Source organism: Doryrhamphus excisus, linkage group LG1, assembly GCF_037039965.1.
Source record: "Doryrhamphus excisus strain RoL-2023G ecotype Guam linkage group LG1, RoL_Dexc_Guam_v1.1, whole genome shotgun sequence".
Lineage (NCBI taxonomy): Eukaryota > Metazoa > Chordata > Actinopteri > Syngnathiformes > Syngnathidae > Doryrhamphus > Doryrhamphus excisus.
The window spans coordinates 28,462,427-28,483,325 of record NC_136357.1 but is presented as its reverse complement, the minus strand read 5'-3'; the positions used below and the strand labels follow the sequence as shown (position 1 = coordinate 28,483,325).

Here is a 20,899-nt window from a genome sequence, read left to right as displayed (position 1 = left end):
AAATGTAATTATATTATTTAAATAAAAATTAGAAAAAAATAAAACATTGACAAAAATAAAACCTCACAACTTAAACTATATTAGGAAAGCAGGAAGTGAACAAATGTAACAGTTACTAATTGTAAAAGATTTTAATAAGCTTTGCTTCTTCCTACTTAATTTAATTTAATTTAGTTAGGGTTAGGGTTTTAATTGATTTTTTTTTATTAAAATTTAAATAAAAAAAAAAATTTAATTGTAAAAATTTGCAAAAAAAAAATTAAGTTATATTAGGAAAGCAGGACGTGAACAAATGTAACAGTTACTGATTGTAAAAGATTTTAATCAGCTTTGCTTCTTCCTACTTAATTTAATTTAGTTAGGGTTAGGGTTTTAATTGATTTTTTTTTAATTTAAATTAAAAAAAAAAAAATTTAATTGTAAAAATTTGCAAAAAAAAATTAAGTTATATTAGGAAAGCAGGACGTGAACAAATGTAACAGTTACTGATTGTAAAAGATTTTAATAAGCTTTGCTTCTTCCTACTTATTTTTTTAATTAAAAAAAATGTAATTGTAAAAATTTGCAAAAAAAACAAGTTATATTTGGAAAGCAGGAAGTGAACAAATGTAACAGTTAGTGATTGTAAAAGTACCAGATAGAGGGGTAGGATTTAATAAGCTTTGCTTCTTCCTACTCCTTTTGGACATGTGGAACTGGGAACTAATTATGTGATGCATTCAATTGTAATCTGATGCATGTTCAATTCCAATTAAACCATTACTATTACTGTAGTACCCCACCGGGAGCCAATATAATTTCAAAGCCCCTTAGTAAATGTAGTATTTTATTCTTGTTGTCTACCCGGGAACATAGTATTATCCCGTCGGGTGCGGAAGCATGAGTAAAGGTTAAGGTCACTTTCATTCATCTAGAATGCGCCTTCCAACTGTTATTAACACTAATTTGAGCGTCTGTAACGCTAATGAGGGCAACCTGGGGTGACCCTGCCATGGAGAATGATGAGAGTCATTGCACAGGTCGCTCTCTATTTGCGTGTTGGCATTCCTCACGTTTGACGACATGTTTATATTCGCAGGATTCATATTGACTTTTCTGAAATGGTTTTTATCTCTAGGTATAAATAGGAGAGAGATTAAGGTATGTGGCGTTGGAGCTGGATGTCGAGGAAATGAGCTCACGTCAGCGTAATGTTGTGATGGAAACAAGGCAGTGTGTGCGTAAGGAACTGTCAGATTGGATTTTATGAGCGGCAAAGTCAAAAAGCTCCAGTGAGCTCGAGGTATTCGAGTTTGCTTGTAATTCTGACCATCATCAATTTTCAGATCAGGTTTTGAATAGGGAGGACGGCCATGTTGTCGTTGTCAACATTGGTGACCCGAGCGCCGATTAAAACAATTAGGAGTATTGTCGGTGTCAGTCAACATAAAAAAAAAAACAACGACATAAGCTATTATCGACATAACCGCAATCGAAACTATATCCATCAGTATAATGTTGCCGTTATTCGGCGCCATTACGCGCCAATCACATAACCTTTGGCGCTAACTGCGGCACATTGGACGAGTGGTTAGCGCGCAGACCTCGCAGCTAGGAGAACCAGGGTTCGATTTCACCCTCTGCCATCTCTGTGTGGAGTTTGCATGTTCTCTCCGTGCATGCGTGGGTTTCCTCCCACATTCCAAAAACATGCTAGGTTAATTAGCCACTCCAAATTGTCCATAGGTATGAATGTGAGTGTGAATGGTTGTTTGTCTATATGTGCCCTGTGATTGGCTGGCCACCAGTCCAGGGTGTGCTCCAGTGAGGATAAGCGGTCGAGAATGTATGAATGAATGAAATTTTCTTGGGCCTGCACGGCGGTCGAGTGGTTAGCACGCAGACCTCACAGCTAGGAGACAAGGGTTCAATTCCACCCTCGGCCATCTCTGTGTGGAGTTTGCATGTTCTCCACCGTGCATGCGTGGGTTTTCTCCGGGTACTCCGGTTTCCTCCCACATTCCAAAAAACATGCTAGGTTAATTAGCCACTCCAAATTGTCCATAGGTATGAATGTGAGTGTGAATGGTTGTTTGTCTATATGTGCCCTGTGATTGGCTGGCCACCAGTCCCGGGTGTACCCCGCCTCTCTCTCGCCCAAAGACAGCTGGGATAGGCTCCAGCACCCCCGTGACCCTCGTGAGGAAAAAGCGCTCCAACTGGCGCAGTTAGACTCCTAGCATCATTGACGCAACTTGGCTCGAGCCATTACATTCCAGTTGATTCCAATATTAGGCGGATTGTTTGTGACATTTGGTTCCACTTGGTGGACACAAAAAGATTTTAAACATTTTGAAATTTTCTTGGGGCTGCACGGCGGTCGAGTGGTTAGCACGCAGACCTCACAGCTAGGAGACAAGGGTTCGATTCCACCCTCGGCCATCTCTGTGTGGAGTTTGCATGTTCTCCCCGTGCATGCGTGGGTTTTCTCCGGGTACTCCGGTTTCCTCCCACATTCTAAAAACATGCTAGCATGCTAACATGCGACTCCAAATTGTCCATAGTTATGAATGTGAGTGTGAATGGTTGCCCCACCTCCCGCCTGAAGACAACTGGGATAGGCTCCAGCACGTCCCCACGACCCTCATGAGGAAAAGCTGTATGAATGAATGAAATTTTCTTGCCGCCAAACTAAATTTTTTACCGCCGTTGCAGGCCACCATGAGCCACTTGGGAGGCAGTTTGAGCCACTGCACGCCACTAGGCACCTTATTGGCGACACTTGGCGCCAACCGGTGCCGGCCCAGCGGACTCTTAGCATTAGATTTGTCAGATCAAAACACAATTGGCTGCTATTTCAGAAATTCACTACTTCCTGGTTCAGCACACTTAAGCATCATGGGTACTGTAGTTCTTTTAGCATCATGAACATAAAGCTAATCTACTGCCGTAACTACACGTCAAAAATTGGATCGGTTTTAAAAGTAATGTTAAAATATCATCCCGGGGACCCAATATGATCCCGTCGTGTTACCCGTATCGCAGATACACAACAGTTCACACACACACACACACACAGCCGTGGGGGGGGGGTGTGAAAGGAGAGTTAAGTGGGTGTGAGTCAGCTCCTGAATGAGAAACTGATAGAAACATTGCCAGTTTCACTCCTTCGGGGCACTGACTCTGGAATGTGTTTGAATCCCTTTTATTGATGGTCCCGGTCCAACAGGGTAACAAGGTTGTACAAAGTACTTTTATTTCATGTACTGTTCATTTGGTAACTTTACCAGCACAGTATTTTTGCTATAATTAGTAGTAGTTCTGAAGTATACGCAAGTTTGAGAAAAAGTAGCATGTTATTTAGATTTGTGTTAACATTTTTGGCTTTTTGGAATATATGTATTATTTCTTAATTTATTTGGTTAGCATCCGTTTTGGTTAGAGTCGCTTCTGGAATGCATTAAAGATGCTAACCGAGGTTTCACTCTTTTATGTTTACATATTTCATAGGTATTGGTATGATACAGGGCTGCACGGTGGATGAGTGGTTGGCGCGCAGACCTCACAGCTAGGAGACCCGAGTTCAATTCCACCCTCTGTGTGGAGTTTGCATGTTCATGCGTGGGTTTTCTTTGGGTATTCCGGTTTTCTCGCACATTCCAAAAACATGCTAGGTTAATTAGCGACTCCAAATTGTCCATAATGTGAGTGTGAATGGTTGTTTGTCTATATGTGCCCTGTGATTGGCTTGTACCCCAAGACAACTGTGTGGCCTGCGCGCTAATCATGTAACCGTGCAATGCCACATTTGTTTACAATTCCCAATGACGCCACCATCAGCCACAATTTGGAATTTTTGGAATGGGTCATGGAATTGAACCTGGGTCTCCTAGCTGTGAGTCCCATGTGCTAACCACTTCACCACCGTGCAGCCCCAAATTATTTTTATCAATTTATTTCAGGCTTCCTGGGTTTCTGCGTGGGGTCCTGTCAACGAAACCTCTTTGGGCCGCCCGGCGCGACCCCGACGCCAACTGCACTTTAGGAACGAATGGGCAAGCTGGAGCGGCTGGTCTGTGTGCTCAAGAAGTTGCGGCGGTGGTGCTTCTGTGCGCACGCGAACCTGCATCACCAGGTTAGTACCTCCGAGCTAATAGCTAATGTAGCATTCTGGATGTAGAGTTTGGGCCTTAATAAACGCATTCAAAGGGAAAATATGGTAATGGTTGAATTTCATTTGAACATGCATCAGATTACAATTGAATGCATCACATAATCAGTTCCCAGTTCCACATGTCCAAAAAGGAGTAGGAAGAAGCAAAGCTTATTAAATCCTACCCCTCCATCTGGTTACTTTTACAATCACTAACTGTTACATTTGTTCACTTCCTGCTTTCCATAATACAGTTTAGGGTTTAAACTTAAACTTGTATAGTAATTTCCAGTGTATAACTCGTACTAAGTACTTTTGTTTTGAGTTGTGGAATCCTATAGAGCTGCTACACACAATAACCCACACAGAGAGCTTTCTAGATCTTCCAGAATCTGTACCTATTCAGCTATATTTCCTTTGATTTTAGTTTTAATTTATTCCTCCCATTGCCCGCCTCTGGGCACGCCCCCACTTCACTGTAATTGGTCCCACTCAGCTTGTACCTGGGTGGGCACACCCATATAAGGAAGTGGACATAAATGGGTTCTACCGCTTATCCTCACGAGGGTCGCAGGGGGGTGCTGGAGCCTATCGCAGCTGTCTTCGGGCGAGAGGCGGGGTACACCCTGGACCTGTGGGCAGCCAATCACAGGGCACATATAGACAAACAACCATTCACACTCACATTCATACCTATGGACAATTCGGAGTCGCTAATTAACCTAACATGTTTTTGGAATGTGGGAGGAAACCGGTGTACCCGGAGAAAACCCACGCAAAGTCCACACAGAGATGACCGAGGGTGGAATTGAACTCGGGTTCTCCTAGCTGTGAGGCCTGCGCACTAACCACTCCTTCACCGTGCAGCCATATTTTTATCATTACAGTATAAAAAAAACCTGTTTACGACCTTGTATCAGAGACCTCTAGCCATAACATAACACCCCTATAGTCACCGTTACTCTCCTACCAGCCAATATAGTAGACATTAGCCAGCCAATCACGGGGCACATATAGACAAACAACCATTCACACTCACATTCATACCTATGGACAATTTGGAGTCGCTAATTAATTAACCTAGCATGTTTTTGGAATGTGGGAGGAAACCGGCGTACCCGGAGAAAACCCACACCCCTATCCCTAACCCTAACCCTGGTCTCCGAGCTGTGAGGTCTGCGTGCTAACCACTAGACCACCGTGCCGCTTCCAACAAACTATTTTATAATAATATTCTTTAAATGATCAATCAGGACGTAAGACACAACGTGAGCATGAAATACATTTTGTGTCACTGACGTCGTCTTTGTGTGTGACAGAAACCCCGTGGGTGGACCATGCGGAGGGGATCCCAGGCAATACAAGATCTGCAACACCAAGGTCATTCATCAGAAAGGTTTCCACGCTGTATAACATTAAAACCTTCAACGCTTTCGAATTTGAATCATAGGCGCGTTCGGGGGCTGGCGTTGCACTCGAGACCTTTTCAGGGGCGTGAACTGGAATTTCACACTCGTGTTAACCTTTGTCGTCACCGCGGAGCTCGCTGATGTATTGCACGCTCCCACCGCAGAGGACTGTCAGAAGCGCTACCGTGCGTTTTGGAAGCGTGCGGGGTTTTGTGTGGATGTGTTTACACGGGGCGATCACTGCGGTCCGTACTTGTTCAGGATCTCACAGATGAGTTGGAGCTTGTTTTAGGAGCTTTGAATAGGAGTGTGTGTGTGTGTGTGTGTTGCACTTTGTACCCAGTGATTCCCACACATGTTTTCTGCACCCTCTTTGGGACAAAACGTGCTCAGTGACTAAGGGTTAAAGTATTTGTTTTGTTTTTTTCCATTTAAAAATATTTAGTTTTTTAACATTTTTATAAACCAGTATAGAGTTCATTCATTCATTTTCTACCGTAGGGGTGCTGGAGTCTATCCCAGAGGCGGGGTACACCCTGGACTGGGTGTCACAGGGCACATATAGACAAACAACCATTCACACTCACATTCATACCTATGGACAATTTGGAGTGGCTAATTAACCTAGCATGTTTTTGGAATGTGGGAGGAAACCGGAGTACCCGGAGAAAACCCACGCATGCACGGGGAGAACATGCAAACTCCACACAGAGATGGCCGAGGGTGGAATTGAACCCTGGTCTCCTAGCTGTGAAGTCTGCACCGAACCACTAGACCACCGTGCCGCAGTATAGAGTTTGAACCATAACTAATTTAATCAATTATCTTGATGGCAGGGTGGCACGGCGGTCTAGTGGTTAGCACGCAGACCTCACAGCTAGGAGACCAGGGTTCAATTCCACCCTCGGAGTGGAGTTTGCATGTTCTCCCCGTGCATGCGTGGGTTTTCTCCGGGTACTCCGGTTTCCTCCCACATTCCAAAAACATGCTAGGTTAATTAGCGACTCCAAATTGTCCATAGGTATGAATGTGAGTGTGAATGGTTGTTTGTCTACATGTGCCCTGTGATTGGCTGGCCACCAGTCCAGGGTGTCCAGGGTGTACCCTGCTTCTCGCCCAAAGACAGCTGGTATAGGAGGAAAAAGCGATAGAAAATGAATGAATGAATCTTGAAATGCTGCCTCTGTTTACCAGAAGGAGCCAAAGGAGCCCAGCAAGAGGCTGACGTCATCGCAGCACCCCAAATGAATGTGTTTCTTAGATGCGTAATGGGAAAACTTTATTAATTCATTAATTTTCTACCACGTATCTTCACGAGGGTCGTGGGGGAGTGGGGGGGGGGGGGGTGCTGGAGCCTATCCCAGCTGTCTTCGGGCGAGACGCGGCGTACACCCTGGACTGAGTCGCCAATTAACCTAGCATGTTTTTTGGGAATGTGGGAGGAAACCGGAGTACCCGGAGAAAACCCACGCATGCACGGGGAGAACGTTCAAACTCCACACAGAGATGGAGATGTGAGGCCTGCATGCTAACCACTCGACCGCCGTGCAGCACCGGGAAAACGGCGGGTTCGTGTTTGAGATGAGATTCCGTCTGGGAAATATTTATATTATTTACGTTTATTCCATGTTTAACAGTAGTCGCTATTTTTATTGGGAAATCATGGCGCCCCGACATCAGCATTTGCTTAAAATAAGGTTTTTCCCAGGTTAGCATTGATCGCCTTATTCGTCAATGATATCGATTCAATAACGACAACCTTCATTTGTGTGCAGGAGTGCCCTCCAGGCTCAGAAGATTTCCGAGAGATGCAGTGTGCTGCCTTCAATGACAGACAGCTGGTGGCAGGAAACTCATTCCGATGGAAAACCTTTCATGGAGGTCAGTGTGGCACATATAGCAAATCATGCTAGGTGTGCCTTTATTTATTTATTGACACAGGAAGTAAGACGAGCAAAGACAATATGCTTCTTTTACCAGATTGATGAACAAAATGCTGATCACATTGAGAACCTGGAAAATTCACCGAGTGCTCTTCGATTTTCCGCCAAATAACATAACATGCATATTTTTGGAATGTGGAAACCGGAGTACTCGGAGAACATGCAAACTCCACACAGAGATGCCCAAGCGGAGAATCGAACCCAGGTCTTCCCGACCTGCCAACATGCATTAAATTAAGTTAGGTTAGGTTAGGCTAAGTTAAGTTGAGTTAGACTTGCATTAAATTTAATTTAATTAAATTTGACTTGCATTTAATTTAATTAAATTTGACTTGCATTTAATTTAATTAAATTTGACTTGTATGTAATTTTATTTAATTAAATTTGACTTGCATTTAATTTTATTTTTATTTAATTTAATTTTATTTAGTTAAATTTGACTTGCATTTAATTTTATTTTTATTTAATTTTAATTTAATTTAATTAAATTTGACTTGCATTTAATTAAATTAAATTTGACTTGCATGTAATTTTATTTAATTAAATTTGACTTGCATTTAATTTTATTTTTATTTAATTTAATTTTATTTAGTTAAATTTGACTTGCATTTAATTTTATTTTTATTTAATTTTAATTTAATTTAATTAAATTTGACTTGCATTTAATTAAATTAAATTTGACTTGCATGTAATTTTATTTAATTAAATTTGACTTGCATTTAATTTTATTTTTATTTAATTTAATTTTATTTTTTAATTTTAATTTTATTTAGTTAAATTTGACTTGCATTTAATTTTATTTTTATTTAATTTTAATTTAATTTAATTTAATTTGACTAGCATTTAATTTTTTATTTTATTTTTATTTAATTTTAATTAAAACATTACAAACATTATTTTTATCCTTGTGAAATTTCTGCCATTTTTTAATTTTCATTTTCCAATAATTTCAACTTTTTAAAAATTATTATTATTATTAAAATTATTATTTCTTAATTATTCCCCTCATATTTTTGACTTCTTTTAACATTAAAACTTTTTCCACAACCTAAATTTCCAAATATTACAGCATTTGTTTATTTCTCATATTTGACTTAAAATAATATTTTCTTCAATATTTCAAGTCTGTGCTACTAAAGTGGCTTTATTTTTTCTCATAATATTTCACATTTATTTGTGTAAATTGTGACTTTTTGGTCACTTTTTCTTCCACTTCTTTTTTTGTGAAATTATATCAAACCTTTATTATGTCCAAGAATGTGCCGCGTCCACACTTTGGACACCCTTGCTGTAAATTCTTACACAATAAAATATACCTGCTAAACAATACTAGCATGTATACTAGCTGTATAACCCTGAAAGGCATGACGGTCACTCTTGGACTCTTGCACGCAACAGGAAGTTGACTCGCAGTTCCATTGTGTGTTCCACATGTGTTACCGCTTGCGTTACCCTTGGTTGCACCGTGAGCGAGGCAGGCGTTTGGGTCGCTGTATTTTTACTGTCAGTCCTGCACTGCGAGCGACTTTCCGTGTTTCTGTCCTCCACTAAAACGTGTCCTCCAGCTCGACTTTGACCCCCAGCGCCCCCCTCTGTCCGTCAAACGTTTTCCACCAATAAACCACCGCGCCTCTGACTGAACATCTCCCCCACCAGGTTCCAACCCCTGTGAGCTCAGCTGCCTGGCCTTGGGTCATAACTTCTACTACAACTTTGGTCGTGTGCTTGACGGCACCGCCTGCGACAAAGAGCCCGGAGCGGTGTGTGTCAACGGACGCTGTCTGGTAAGAGTCCATGTTTTCACTGGTACTGGTCTTGAGGAGTCGGGTCCATGCTGTGCAGAGTACATTCTTCATGCGTAGTAGTTTTCATTGATCTTTACAACAGGGGTCTCAAAGTCAATTTACCTGGGGGCCACTGGAGCTAGGGTCTGGGTAAGGCTGGGCCGCATCAGGTTTTCCCAAAAAAAAACCCAAAAAAAACGCATTTATTAAAAACAGAAAAATACACAAACTTTTTCAGTACTTTGGTTCCGATTTTCGACAATAAAAGCTCTGATAAAACATTCCACTGTTCTCAAATATATAAATTTTTATTTTTCTACACAAAATAAGATGAAAAATAAATAAATCAAGAATAAAGAAAATCAATCAATCAGTAATAAATAAATATAATAATAATTATAAAAGGGCAAATAATAAAACGGCATAAGAAACCACATATAGTTGGCGGGTAAACAAATTATTTTTTTCATATTAAAACGAACAAAGCATTATTAGAGCCCTGTAGACATGACAAAACACGACTATAGTCACATTTATACTCTTTTTATTTACAACATATTGCGCAACTGCCGCAATCCTGAGACACATGCTAACTCGCAAACTAGAGAGCTAGCGAACCTAAACGGTAGCCTTCAAGTTATTTCCTTTCAACTTAAATAGCCAAAACTTACCACTTCCACACAGATAGGGAGGATAACTATTAACAGTTATTTAACCTTTAACATGAACATGAATCAAACGTAATAATTTTTTTCCGGGTACATGATACCATACAGCATCCGTATCAAACTTACATTAAAACTTTCATATCAAGGCGGGGGCCTCAAATTGGTGTCCTGCGGGCCACATTTGGCCCGCGTGCCGCGCGTTTGAGACCGCTGCTTTACAACATCCAGTAGTTCCATTTTTTTTTTTTTTTTTTCAAATTCTGAACTGATGCATGTCTTTATGGATATATTTGCCCACACATGCGTGGATTTATGGGGCTGTAGTCCAATTCCGCCTGCAGCTGCTGGAGACGACACCTCTCTAAACTGATCAGGATGCATACCATAATATACGTACCTCTCTGTGTGTGCATTTGGTGTCAGCTCATTTTATAATACCATGGAAGTCTAACAGCGGTGTCCAAAGTGCGCTCAGGGGGCCGTTTTTCGACCCACGGCTTGTTTTTGTATTGGCTACTGATGCATTCTAAACGTAAACAACAACAAAAATGGTGGGCGGAAGTGCAGGAAAAGTTTAAATTGGAATCCCTAATTTTATGGCCTCACTTGATCAGGTTTTTTAAAAATGAATAAATCATACTGTGTTGTGGTGAATACGGCCTATTATTAGTAAAAAAAAATACATATTTCTGGTTATAAATGAAGCATTTTCGAGCATAAAAATAATTAAATGAGGTAAAATACAAAATGCTGTGATGATATGTAGTATTATATATATATATATATACACTGGTTACTAGGTGTCAGTACTGTTACTGTAATGAATGGAAGATGAGACACACAAGCACCAGACTTGATCACTGCAAAAAACGGTTTTTATTTCAGGTTTGAATTACTGGTTCATAGCGGTTAATTGGTTCCAGATCCGACTTATTATTAAGTGAACTTTCGTGAATTAGAACTTGGGCATCAATCAGTAAATAATTCTAAAAATATAATAAAAATTATTATAAAATTATAAAAAAAATATTTTTTATAAAAAAATATTAATTTGTAATATTTATTTTTTATAAACAATTATATTAAGTGAATAATTTCACAGTTAGAGTGCCTGTTTATGAAGGCTTTACCATCATTAGAGTCCTTTAGAGATGTAATAACACCCCTATAGTCACCTTTACACGCCTATTATTATAATTGTATCGACCACATAGCGCAAGATCTTTGAAGGGATGGCCGCCGCTTTAAGCATAAGTGCATCCGAGCTAGCTAGTTAGCTTCTAGCTGATTTATTCTAAGTCGAAGAAAAGGTTTTAAACAGAGTGGGGGGGGGGGGGTGGAGGACAAAGTAAGAAGTAAAAACAAAAAAATTACCACTTCCACATGGAATGGGAGGCGAACATGGGACCGTATTTACACACTTGATGGGCCGTACGTGGCCCTCGAGCCGTAGTTTGCCCATCCCTGTTATGTCTTAAATGACTTATTTTTTTGTGATTATGTCGACGATACTGTGTAATACAAGTGTAAAGGTAATAACTATAGGGGTGTTATTTCATGCCTGGAGAGCTCTAATAATAAACAGTATTTAGAAGGTTTTCTGTGCTGAAACTGATGAACCGTGCTAAACAAAGGGGTATTTTTTTTTTACCCCATTTGCCCAGTATCGGACCAGTATCGATCCTGAGTATTTCACCATCCCCACTTGTGACCCCGATGGGGGCCCATGTGTTCATTTCCTGTAAATCCTTGGCATGTTTATAAGGACTTAGGGGCCTAATTATAGGTCTCCTAAAATGCCGCTCTTGAAGCTGGGAACCTCCCCCTTGATTGGTTTACAGTACAACCAAGGAGATGAAGGCTGACGTAAAAAAAAAACAAAACAACACGCTCTGTACGTAGCATCGTTATCGGCCATCTTTACCCTGTACTTTGGAGTTTATAGCTTCCCTCGTGGGGGCCCCCACCGCTGCTGTTTTCTTCAATGAATGTTGTAAGACAAGAAAATGACAGGGAGAAGCAAATGTAAGACGTACGGTATCTCATCGTACGTCAGCTGGAGTGAAAATTAGTTTCGGGATGACTCAACAACAAAAGGTCGAATGTGCAGACTGCGGAATATTCAACTGATAATATTAACTCTTTATGATCCTTTATAACACTTTTATTTACCGTGCAGAAACCTGGCTGTGACTCCATCTTGGGTTCCGAGCAGCAAGAAGACGCCTGCATGGTCTGTGGAGGGAAAAACACCACCTGCCTTCATCACAGGAGTGTTTACCAGAGCAACGGCCTGGAGGCAGGTAGGATACACACACACACACACACACACACACACACACACAATAATCACTTTCAGACCTGCTTGATTTCAGGATCCACTTACGTTCTTATCATTAATGTTCAGTCACAAGGTTTTTGTTGCCAAACAAAAGTTGGCTCGCCTCATTCTAAGAACAGGGGGTCCCAAATTGCAGTTGTTGTCTCACAAAGGATGGGAGCATGCAGAGTCCAAAGCCTTAATGGAACCCACACCAACATGGATACTTTAACAATTAATTAATTAATTAATTTAATTTAATTCGATTAAATTTATTTTTTTTATTCTTCATTTAATTTTTTTATTCTTCATTTAATTAAATTAAATTTATTTTTTTATTCTTAATTTAATTTAATTTATTTTTTATTCTTAATTTAATTTAATTTTTAATCTTAATTTAATTTATTTTTTATTCTTAATTTAATTTTTTTATTCTTAATTTATTTTTTTTATTCTTAATTTAATTACATTTATTTTTATTCTTAATTTAATTACATTTATTTTTTATTCTTAATTTAATTTATTTTTATTCTTCATTTAATTTTTTTATTCTTCATTTAATTAAATTTAATTTATTTTTTTTTATTCTTAATTTAATTTAATTTAATTAAATTTTTATTCTTAATTTAATTTAATTAAATTTTTATTCTTAATTTAATTTAATTTAATTTTTAATCTTAATTTAATTTATTTTTTATTCTTAATTTAATTTTTTTATTCTTAATTTAATTACATTTATTTTTTATTCTTAATTTAATTTATTTTTATTCTTAATTTAATTTATTTTTAATTCTTAATTTAATTTAATTTAATTTTTTAATTCTTTATTTAATGTTTAAAAAAATGTAATATTTTTTAAAAATTTTTAAAATGTAAAAATTTGTAAAAAATAATAATAATTAAGTTATATTAGGAAAGCAGGAAGTGAACAAATGTAACAGTTACTGATTGTAAAAGTACCAGATGGAGGGGTAGGATTTAATAAGCTTTGCTTCTCCCTACTCCTTTTGGACATGTGGAACTGGGAACTGATTATGTGATGCGTTCAATTGTAATTTGACGCATGTTCAAATTAAATAAAACCATTACCATTACATTATTCTCATGAAATTATGAAATTTATGACTTTTTCCTCATTAAATTACACTAACTTTTTTTTCTCTTAATATTTTGACTTTATTCTTGTACAAATGACAGTTTAACATCAATTAAATTAATTAAAGCTTAAACGGTCAGACTTTATGCGACTAAAATAATGTTGTTTTCTGATGCTTAGGTGGGCCTTTTGGATACAACGAAGTAGCCAAGATTCCAGCTGGAGCCACTCACATCCGAGTCACGGATAACAGCCGGAATTATCTCGGTAAGATCACGGACACACACACACACACACACACACACACACACATGCCATCTGGTCTTTTGTGCGTATCAATTTCACGTTACTGCTGTGTCACCGCCTCCATGGTTACACTCGTAAATCCAACATGTCGCATCATTTTTTTTTTTTTTTTTCATAGACTCGCTGTCACTTCCTCTCCCTGGAGACAGGAAGGTCTCAGCAGTCCTGTCTGGTTACTGATGGATGTTGTGTGTGTTTTCCAGGCAACATAAGCAGCAACTTCTATTCTTATCTTGTTTATGAGACCAAAATAAAACCGGATTTAGTCGTAGCGCACACTGTGGTCCTGAGGCTGACACATGTAAACGCTCTATCTGGTCGCTGAGGGTCTTTGTTTCCATGATGTGTCATGGAAAATCCCTCCCGAGCACTGAGTCCAGACCGCTGCCTTATAAGGTCCTGTGGCGTATTTCTTTCGATAAAGTGCACCCAAATTCCTTCTTTTGACTACTTTGTTGTGATCCACTGGTACAGAAACATGTCACGATATCAAAATCACCTTTTCTGTTCGTATAGCTCTCCAGAACGGTCGTGCCCAGTTTGTGATCAACGGGAACTGGAAGATCAGCGTCCCGGGGGAGTACAACGTGGCTGGAACCAAACTTCTGTATCGGCGGTCAGCTGACACCTGGGAGAGCTTTGAGGTCCCGGGACCAACCCAGGAAGACTTGCGTCTAATGGTAAGACCCCCGAAGCAGGGGTGTACAAAATTTTTAAATAACACTCTGAATATTTGGTATAAAATAAATCTATTAGTTTCTTCTCTACCAAACACGTATTTATAAGATTTTTTTTTTCAACCTGAGAGATGTATTTTTTGATAGGACTGGACGCCATCCATACAGTCAGGGCATAGAATACAAATCTTTTTACTTCGTTTTATGACAGAAAAATTCTGCTTATTCTGTTATTTTTCATTTTCCTATAACTAACTATATAAATTCTCTTTTTGTTATCGACTTTATTCTCATAATATTTTGACTTTATTCTCGCAATGTTAGAGCTTTTTGTGTAACCTAATTTTACAAAATAATGTTAATATTATGATTATTATTTCTAAGCGTGTCTGATATTGGATTTTTTTTTATCAAAAACATATCTGTTGATAACGATATGTGTAACATGGCATATCTCCTGAACACATATTTTGTATACAGCATTTTTTTAAATATCGGTTTTCGTGTTTTTTTTTTAGAAATTTTTTAGAATTTTTTTAGAATTTTTTTGTTTTCTTCTCATAATACTACAGCTTAAAAAAAATTCTTCACCATTTCAACTTTATGCTGTGAATTTTTTTTTTATTTATTTAATTATTTTTTATTTATTTAATTATTTATTAATAAAAATATTTTTGTGAAATTGTGAATTTTTATTTTTATTTTTATTTTTATTTTTATTTTTATTTTTATTTTTATTTTTATTTTTATTTTTATTTTTATTTTTATTTTTATTTTTATTTTTATTTTTATTTTTATTTTTATTTTTATTTTTATTTTTATTTTTATTTTTATTTTTATTTTTATTTTTATTTCACTCAACTCGACAACCGCTGCACATTTCCATTATTACAGTCATAGGTAGTAAAATACTCCTAACTCAGAAAGTACTGTAGTATATCTCATCTCAATGACTATACCATCATTATGTGTAGGTTCTGGCCACAGACAGAAACCCAGGGATCGAGTACGAGTACTGGTTGCCCCCAGACCAGTATGACCTCTACCATGGGAGGAGAAGCCCTCTGCGTCAGACTCACCTCTCTGACGGCTACCTCCCCTGGGAGCAACCCGGCACCACTACCACCACCACTACCACCACTACCACTACACGGCCCCCCCAGGTCACCACCCGCCCCCACTGGTGTAAGCCTCATTTATTTTAAAGTAACAGTAGCTAATTCCTTCTTTATCAAAGTAACATTTTTGTAGTTCTATTTTTGCATAGAAAACTTATTGACGACCCTCTAAAAATGTTTTTAGCATTTTTAGAGCCCTCTAGACATGAAATAACACCCCTATAGTCACCTTTGTATTTGTATTACCCAATATAGTAGACGAATTACGAAAAAATAAGCCATTTGAAATATAAATAAGACTTGTGTTCATGTGTGTTGCTGTAAATGGGTTCCGGTGCTAGGTGAGCTTGAGTGAGGTTGCGGACAGGAAGTGGTATTGCGGGTTAAGAGCTGAGTTTTAGCTTGGCTTGAGTAGGTAGGTACTATTCCTTCCTTATTAACGGAACATTTTTGTAGTTCAATTTTTGCATAGAAAACTTATTGATGACCCTCTAAAAATGTTTTTAAGATTATTAGAGCCCTCTAGACATGAAATAACACCCCTATAGTCACATTTATACTTGTATTACCCAATATAGTAGACGAATTACGAAAAAAAAATAAGCCATTGAAAACATAAATAACACTTGTTAAATGGGTTCCGGTGCTAGGTGAGCTTGAGTGAGGTTGCGGACAGGAAGTGGTATTGCGGTTTAAGAGTTGAGTTTTAGCTTGGCTTGGGTAGGCAGGTAGGTAGGTAGGATTCCTTTTTTTTATCATTTTTGTAGTTCTATTTTTGCATAGAAACCCCATTGACGACCCTCTAAAAATGTTTTTAACATTATTAGAGCCCTCTAGACCTGAAATAGCACCCCTATAGTCACATTACACTCCTATTACCCAATTTTGAATCTCTGCTATTACTCCCATGTCTTGTAAAATGCACGCTCATACCAAATAGTGTGGTGTGATTTCTTTCCAACAGCATTAAGAAGGCCAGTGAAGCCACCGCGCCAATCTTCCCACCCCATTCTGCCTCGCCTGGAACGAGAGGAAAACCACAGAAACCTCCTACCTCAGCCCTCGCCTGGAAGTAAGTTCACCGGGAGTTGATCGCTGTACAGTACTACTTCTACTGGAGCTTGTAAAGTTGCCGGTCAGCCAAATGTAACGAGCAGAAATCGAACCGCGACATGTTTTGATCTGACAAATCTTAAGTAACTTTGATCGCATGTAGAATTACTTCGGTTTCTTTTTCGGACATGAACACAACAGCAGCGGTTCAACTGAGACAGTTGCAACTTCATGCACATATTTTATTTGTTGCCGAAATGAAGCATTTTAAACTGTAAATGTTGGATGAGACACACAAGCACCAGACTTGATCACAGGAGCACTTTATTTACAATCCACTTTATTTTTGTAGCACATTTTATAAACAGAGTGCTGCACAGACTAGTAAAATAAAAAGTAAAAATTAAATAAATAAAGTTACAAATTGAATTTAATAATAAAATAAAATAAAATAAAATAAAATATTAAAACAGGCTTTTATTGCAGCTTTGGAGGGGCTACTGTTGTAGCTGCCTAGCTTCAACTCTTCTGTTTATTTATAAGAAAGTCATCCTACTTTGTGGAAATTCACATATCACGTTTGGGTCCGGAAGCGATTAATTACGATAATTAAGGGATTAATTTAAATACAAAAACGACATTAGGGTCACATCTATACTATATTGGGTAATACTATATGTACCATATCGGGTAATACAAGTATAAAGGTGACTATAGGGGTGTTATTTCATGTCTAGAGGGCTCTAATAATCTTAAAAACATTTTTAGAGGGTCGTCAATAAGTTTTCTATGCAAAAGTAGAACTACAAAAATGTTCCGTTGATAAAGAAGGAATCCTACCTACCTACTCAAGCCAAGCTAAAACTCAACTCTTAACCCGCAATACCACTTCCTGTCCGCAACCTCACTCAGCTCACCTAGCACCTATTTACAGCAAAACACATGAACACAAGTCTTATTTATGTTTTAAATGGCTTATTTTTTCTCAATTCGTCTACTATATTGGGTAATACAAGTATAAAGGTGACTATAGGGGTGTTATTTCATGTCTAGAGGGCTCTAATAATCTTAAAAACATTTTTAAAGGGCTGTCAATAAGTTTTCTATGCAAAAATAGAACTACAAAAATGTTCCGTTGATAAATAAGGAATCCTACCTACCTACTCAAGCCAAGCTAAAACTCAACTCTTAACCCGCAATACCACTTCCTGTCCGCAACCTCACTCAGCTCACCTAGCACCGGAACCCATTTACAGCAACATACATGAACACAAGTCTTATTTATGTTTTAAATGGCTTATTTGTTCTTAATTTGTCTACTATATTGGGTAATACAAGTGTAAAGGTGACTATAGGGGTGTTATTTCATGTCTAGAGGGCTCTAATAATCTTAAAAACATTTTTAAAGGGCTGTCAATAAGTTTTCTATGCAAAAATAGAACTACAAAAATGTTCCGTTGATAAAGAAGGAATCCTACCTACCTACTCAAGCCAAGCTAAAACTCAACTCTTAAACCGCAAGACCACTTCCTGTCTGCAACCTCACTCAGCTCACCTAGCACCGGAACCCATTTACAGCAACACACATGAACACAAGTCTTATTTATGTTTTAAATTGCTTATTTTTTCTTAATTTGTCTACTATATTGGATAATACAAGTATAAAGGTGACTATAGGGGTGTTATTTCATGTCTAGAGGGCTCTAATGTTAAAAACATTTTTAAAGGGTGGTCAAAATCCGAGACAGAACAGAAAAAGGGGATGTGACAATTAATGACTAATTAATGCTGGTTTTGTCATGCAGGGCATTGTGGGAAATGTAGACGAGTTAAAGGTCGAAGAGAGCGCCAGAGACAGTATTGCCAGAAGGATTTCGGTAAGTCGGAACTTTACTCGGACTTTATACGTTCGTTTAAAAGGGAAAAACACCAAACACTAAATTGTCATTTATCATCAGTTTTTCGTGCCAGAGTCCTGGGGAAGCTTTACAGAGGCGCAGAGACGCGTTACGACGTCCAGATCCTCCACACTTACCGGAACAGCTTCCGTCTGGAACACCGCGAGTTCCTTTGGGCCCCCAACGTGTGCGACTGCCCCCATCTGGAGCCGGGAAAGCAATACATCCTGATGGTGCGCCGACACATTAACTACGAGCAGACGCTAAACCGCATCCTGTTGGAGGAGGACAGCTACGCGGCGCCGTACAGACCCCGAGAGGACCAACTCCTGCGGCCGCTGGAGAGGCTCTGCAGCAACAGAGGTCGGAAGCGGATTGCGGTGTGATCCCAGTGGGAAGTCTCATCACGCTTTGCCTGTCTGGACCTTCATCAGGAGGAACCACGTGTTTATTTAAAAGCCCGCACGGCTTTTCTATAACCTATAGAGCACTTTAGGTGGTCACATGATCCACCTGTAAACACGCCAAGGAGCTTTGAACTCAAATATGACATATAATTGCTGGTTTTTCCAAATAGAATTTACTTTATACTCTGTATTATTTCTTTGTGTATGCCAAATTTGAGGGAAAATCCAGCTCAGCACTATCACTGTACCACTTTGAGGTACCACTTTGCAATAGCGGTACCCTGAAAAAATAGTTCATATAGTCATTATGTAATTATTTATTTTGTAATGTCTGATCCTGGAGCTTCTATCGTTCTTCTGATTCTTGGTTTTGGCGTTTAAGGAAGGTCAAGTATTCATTCATTCATTTTCTACCGCTTATGCTAAAAATATAAGGGCCGCGGTGGTGCTGGAGTCTATCCCAGTTGTCTTCGGTACAGGCGAGAGGCGGGGTACACCCTGAGTGTGGAATCGAACTTGAGTCTCCTAGCTGTGAGGCCTTTGTACTAATCACTCAGAAGTATACATTCATTCATTTTCTACCGCTTTTCCTCACAAGGGTCGCGGGGGTGCTGGAGCCTATCCCAGCTGTCTTCGGGACGAGCGAGAGGCGGGGTACACCCTGAGTGTGGAATCGAACTTGAGTCTCCTAGCTGTGAGGCCTTCGTACTAATCACTCGGAAGTATACATTCATTCATTTTCTACCGCTTTTCCTCACAAGGCTCGCGGGGGGTGCTGGAGCCTATCCCAGCTGTCTTCGGGACGGGCGAGAGGCGGGGTACAACCTGGACTGGTGGCCAGCCAATCACAGGGCACATATAGACAAACAAACATGGGGAGGGTGTGCCCCCGCTTCTCGCCCAAAGACAGCTGGGATAAGCTCCAGCACCTCCCGCCACCCTCGTGAGGATAAGCGGTAGAAAACGAATGCTAAACAACAAAGTAACAATACAATAGATGACTCTAATACACCACAAGGAAGCAGAACACAAAATTCCCATGTAATGTGTGGAATGGTTGTTTGTTTATATGTGCCCTGTGATTGGCTGGCCACCGGTCCAGGGTGTGCCCCGCCCTTTTCTGCTCACACGTGATCAGTATTTAATTTTTTCACGTCGATGTGAACGCTACAATTCAGAACTCGGTCTCCTCATTTGTAGGTACTGTCGCTTTAAATCTGATATGTATCCCATCTACTGTTCGCATATATATATATATATGTTTACCATGCGACACTTGGATCTAACAAACTGGCAGTCGGTGCGTTCAAGGATGCCAAACAAAGTGCGAAATCTGAACTGCTTGAGAAAAACACATGATCAGTGAAGCCTAAATTAATATAAGCGTGAAAACTATGGGCTTTTTTTTTCCTAACAGTGGTACATTTATGCTGTACATTTCACCGTATTTATAAATGATGTTTTCTAATGAACAAAAAAAATAATAATTCAAAAAAAAATTTTGACCAAAAATCATCTAATGTGCGAGGAACCACTGCAAATGTGATTCCGACATGTGTTTTAACCGGTGAATATTATGTTGACAATATAGATATGTATGTGTCACTTTGCTACAGATATGTGTGTCATGGCTGGTCAGCCGCCATGTTTTATGCTAAATGATATTTGCTTTACAATACCAAAGGAAATATACAGTATTTTTTATTGTGTGGCACTGATTGACTTCAACTATAGAACTGTTTGGACAGGAAGTGTGTGTCTTTAATGTCTCTCAACATGAACCTCATGGGAGTCAAGTTTTTCCTGGTGTTACCATGTTTCGTGGTCTGGTCTTCCAAGCGTGAGGCGCCAAAGAAAAGGAAAGTGAAAAGTGAAGTGGAGCTTTTTTTTCCAGGATATGTACCATAATTTTATTCAAATTACGATCATTTTAAGATTCCGGACGGTCATTAGCCCGCGGGCCGTAGTTTTGACACCTGTGGTGTTGAGTGAAAAAAAGTTATCCTCCTAATCCAAGTGGAAGTGGTACGTTTTTTGCCAGATTGAGGCAAATAAAATATTCATTTTCTACTGCTTTTTCCCCGGGGG

At 38.9% G+C, this 20,899-nt stretch overlaps 1 protein-coding gene across 1 annotated transcript in view; it reads left to right on the top strand.

Moving 5' to 3' along the window:
- The window catches only part of adamtsl5 (ADAMTS like 5), a 30,371-nt gene extending 10,301 nt beyond the window's left edge, over positions 1–20,070 (top strand). Inside the window, exons 3-13 of the mRNA XM_058078528.2 lie at positions 3,942–4,114; positions 5,452–5,512; positions 7,317–7,422; positions 9,141–9,268; positions 12,116–12,239; positions 13,533–13,619; positions 14,175–14,338; positions 15,310–15,520; positions 16,418–16,525; positions 18,312–18,383; positions 18,465–20,070. Of these exons, the coding sequence (XP_057934511.2) occupies positions 3,942–4,114; positions 5,452–5,512; positions 7,317–7,422; positions 9,141–9,268; positions 12,116–12,239; positions 13,533–13,619; positions 14,175–14,338; positions 15,310–15,520; positions 16,418–16,525; positions 18,312–18,383; positions 18,465–18,790 (1,560 nt within the window). The 3' untranslated portion in view covers positions 18,791–20,070. The remainder of the gene's footprint in view (positions 1–3,941; positions 4,115–5,451; positions 5,513–7,316; positions 7,423–9,140; positions 9,269–12,115; positions 12,240–13,532; positions 13,620–14,174; positions 14,339–15,309; positions 15,521–16,417; positions 16,526–18,311; positions 18,384–18,464) is intronic.
- Positions 20,071–20,899: the final 829 nt, after the last annotated feature.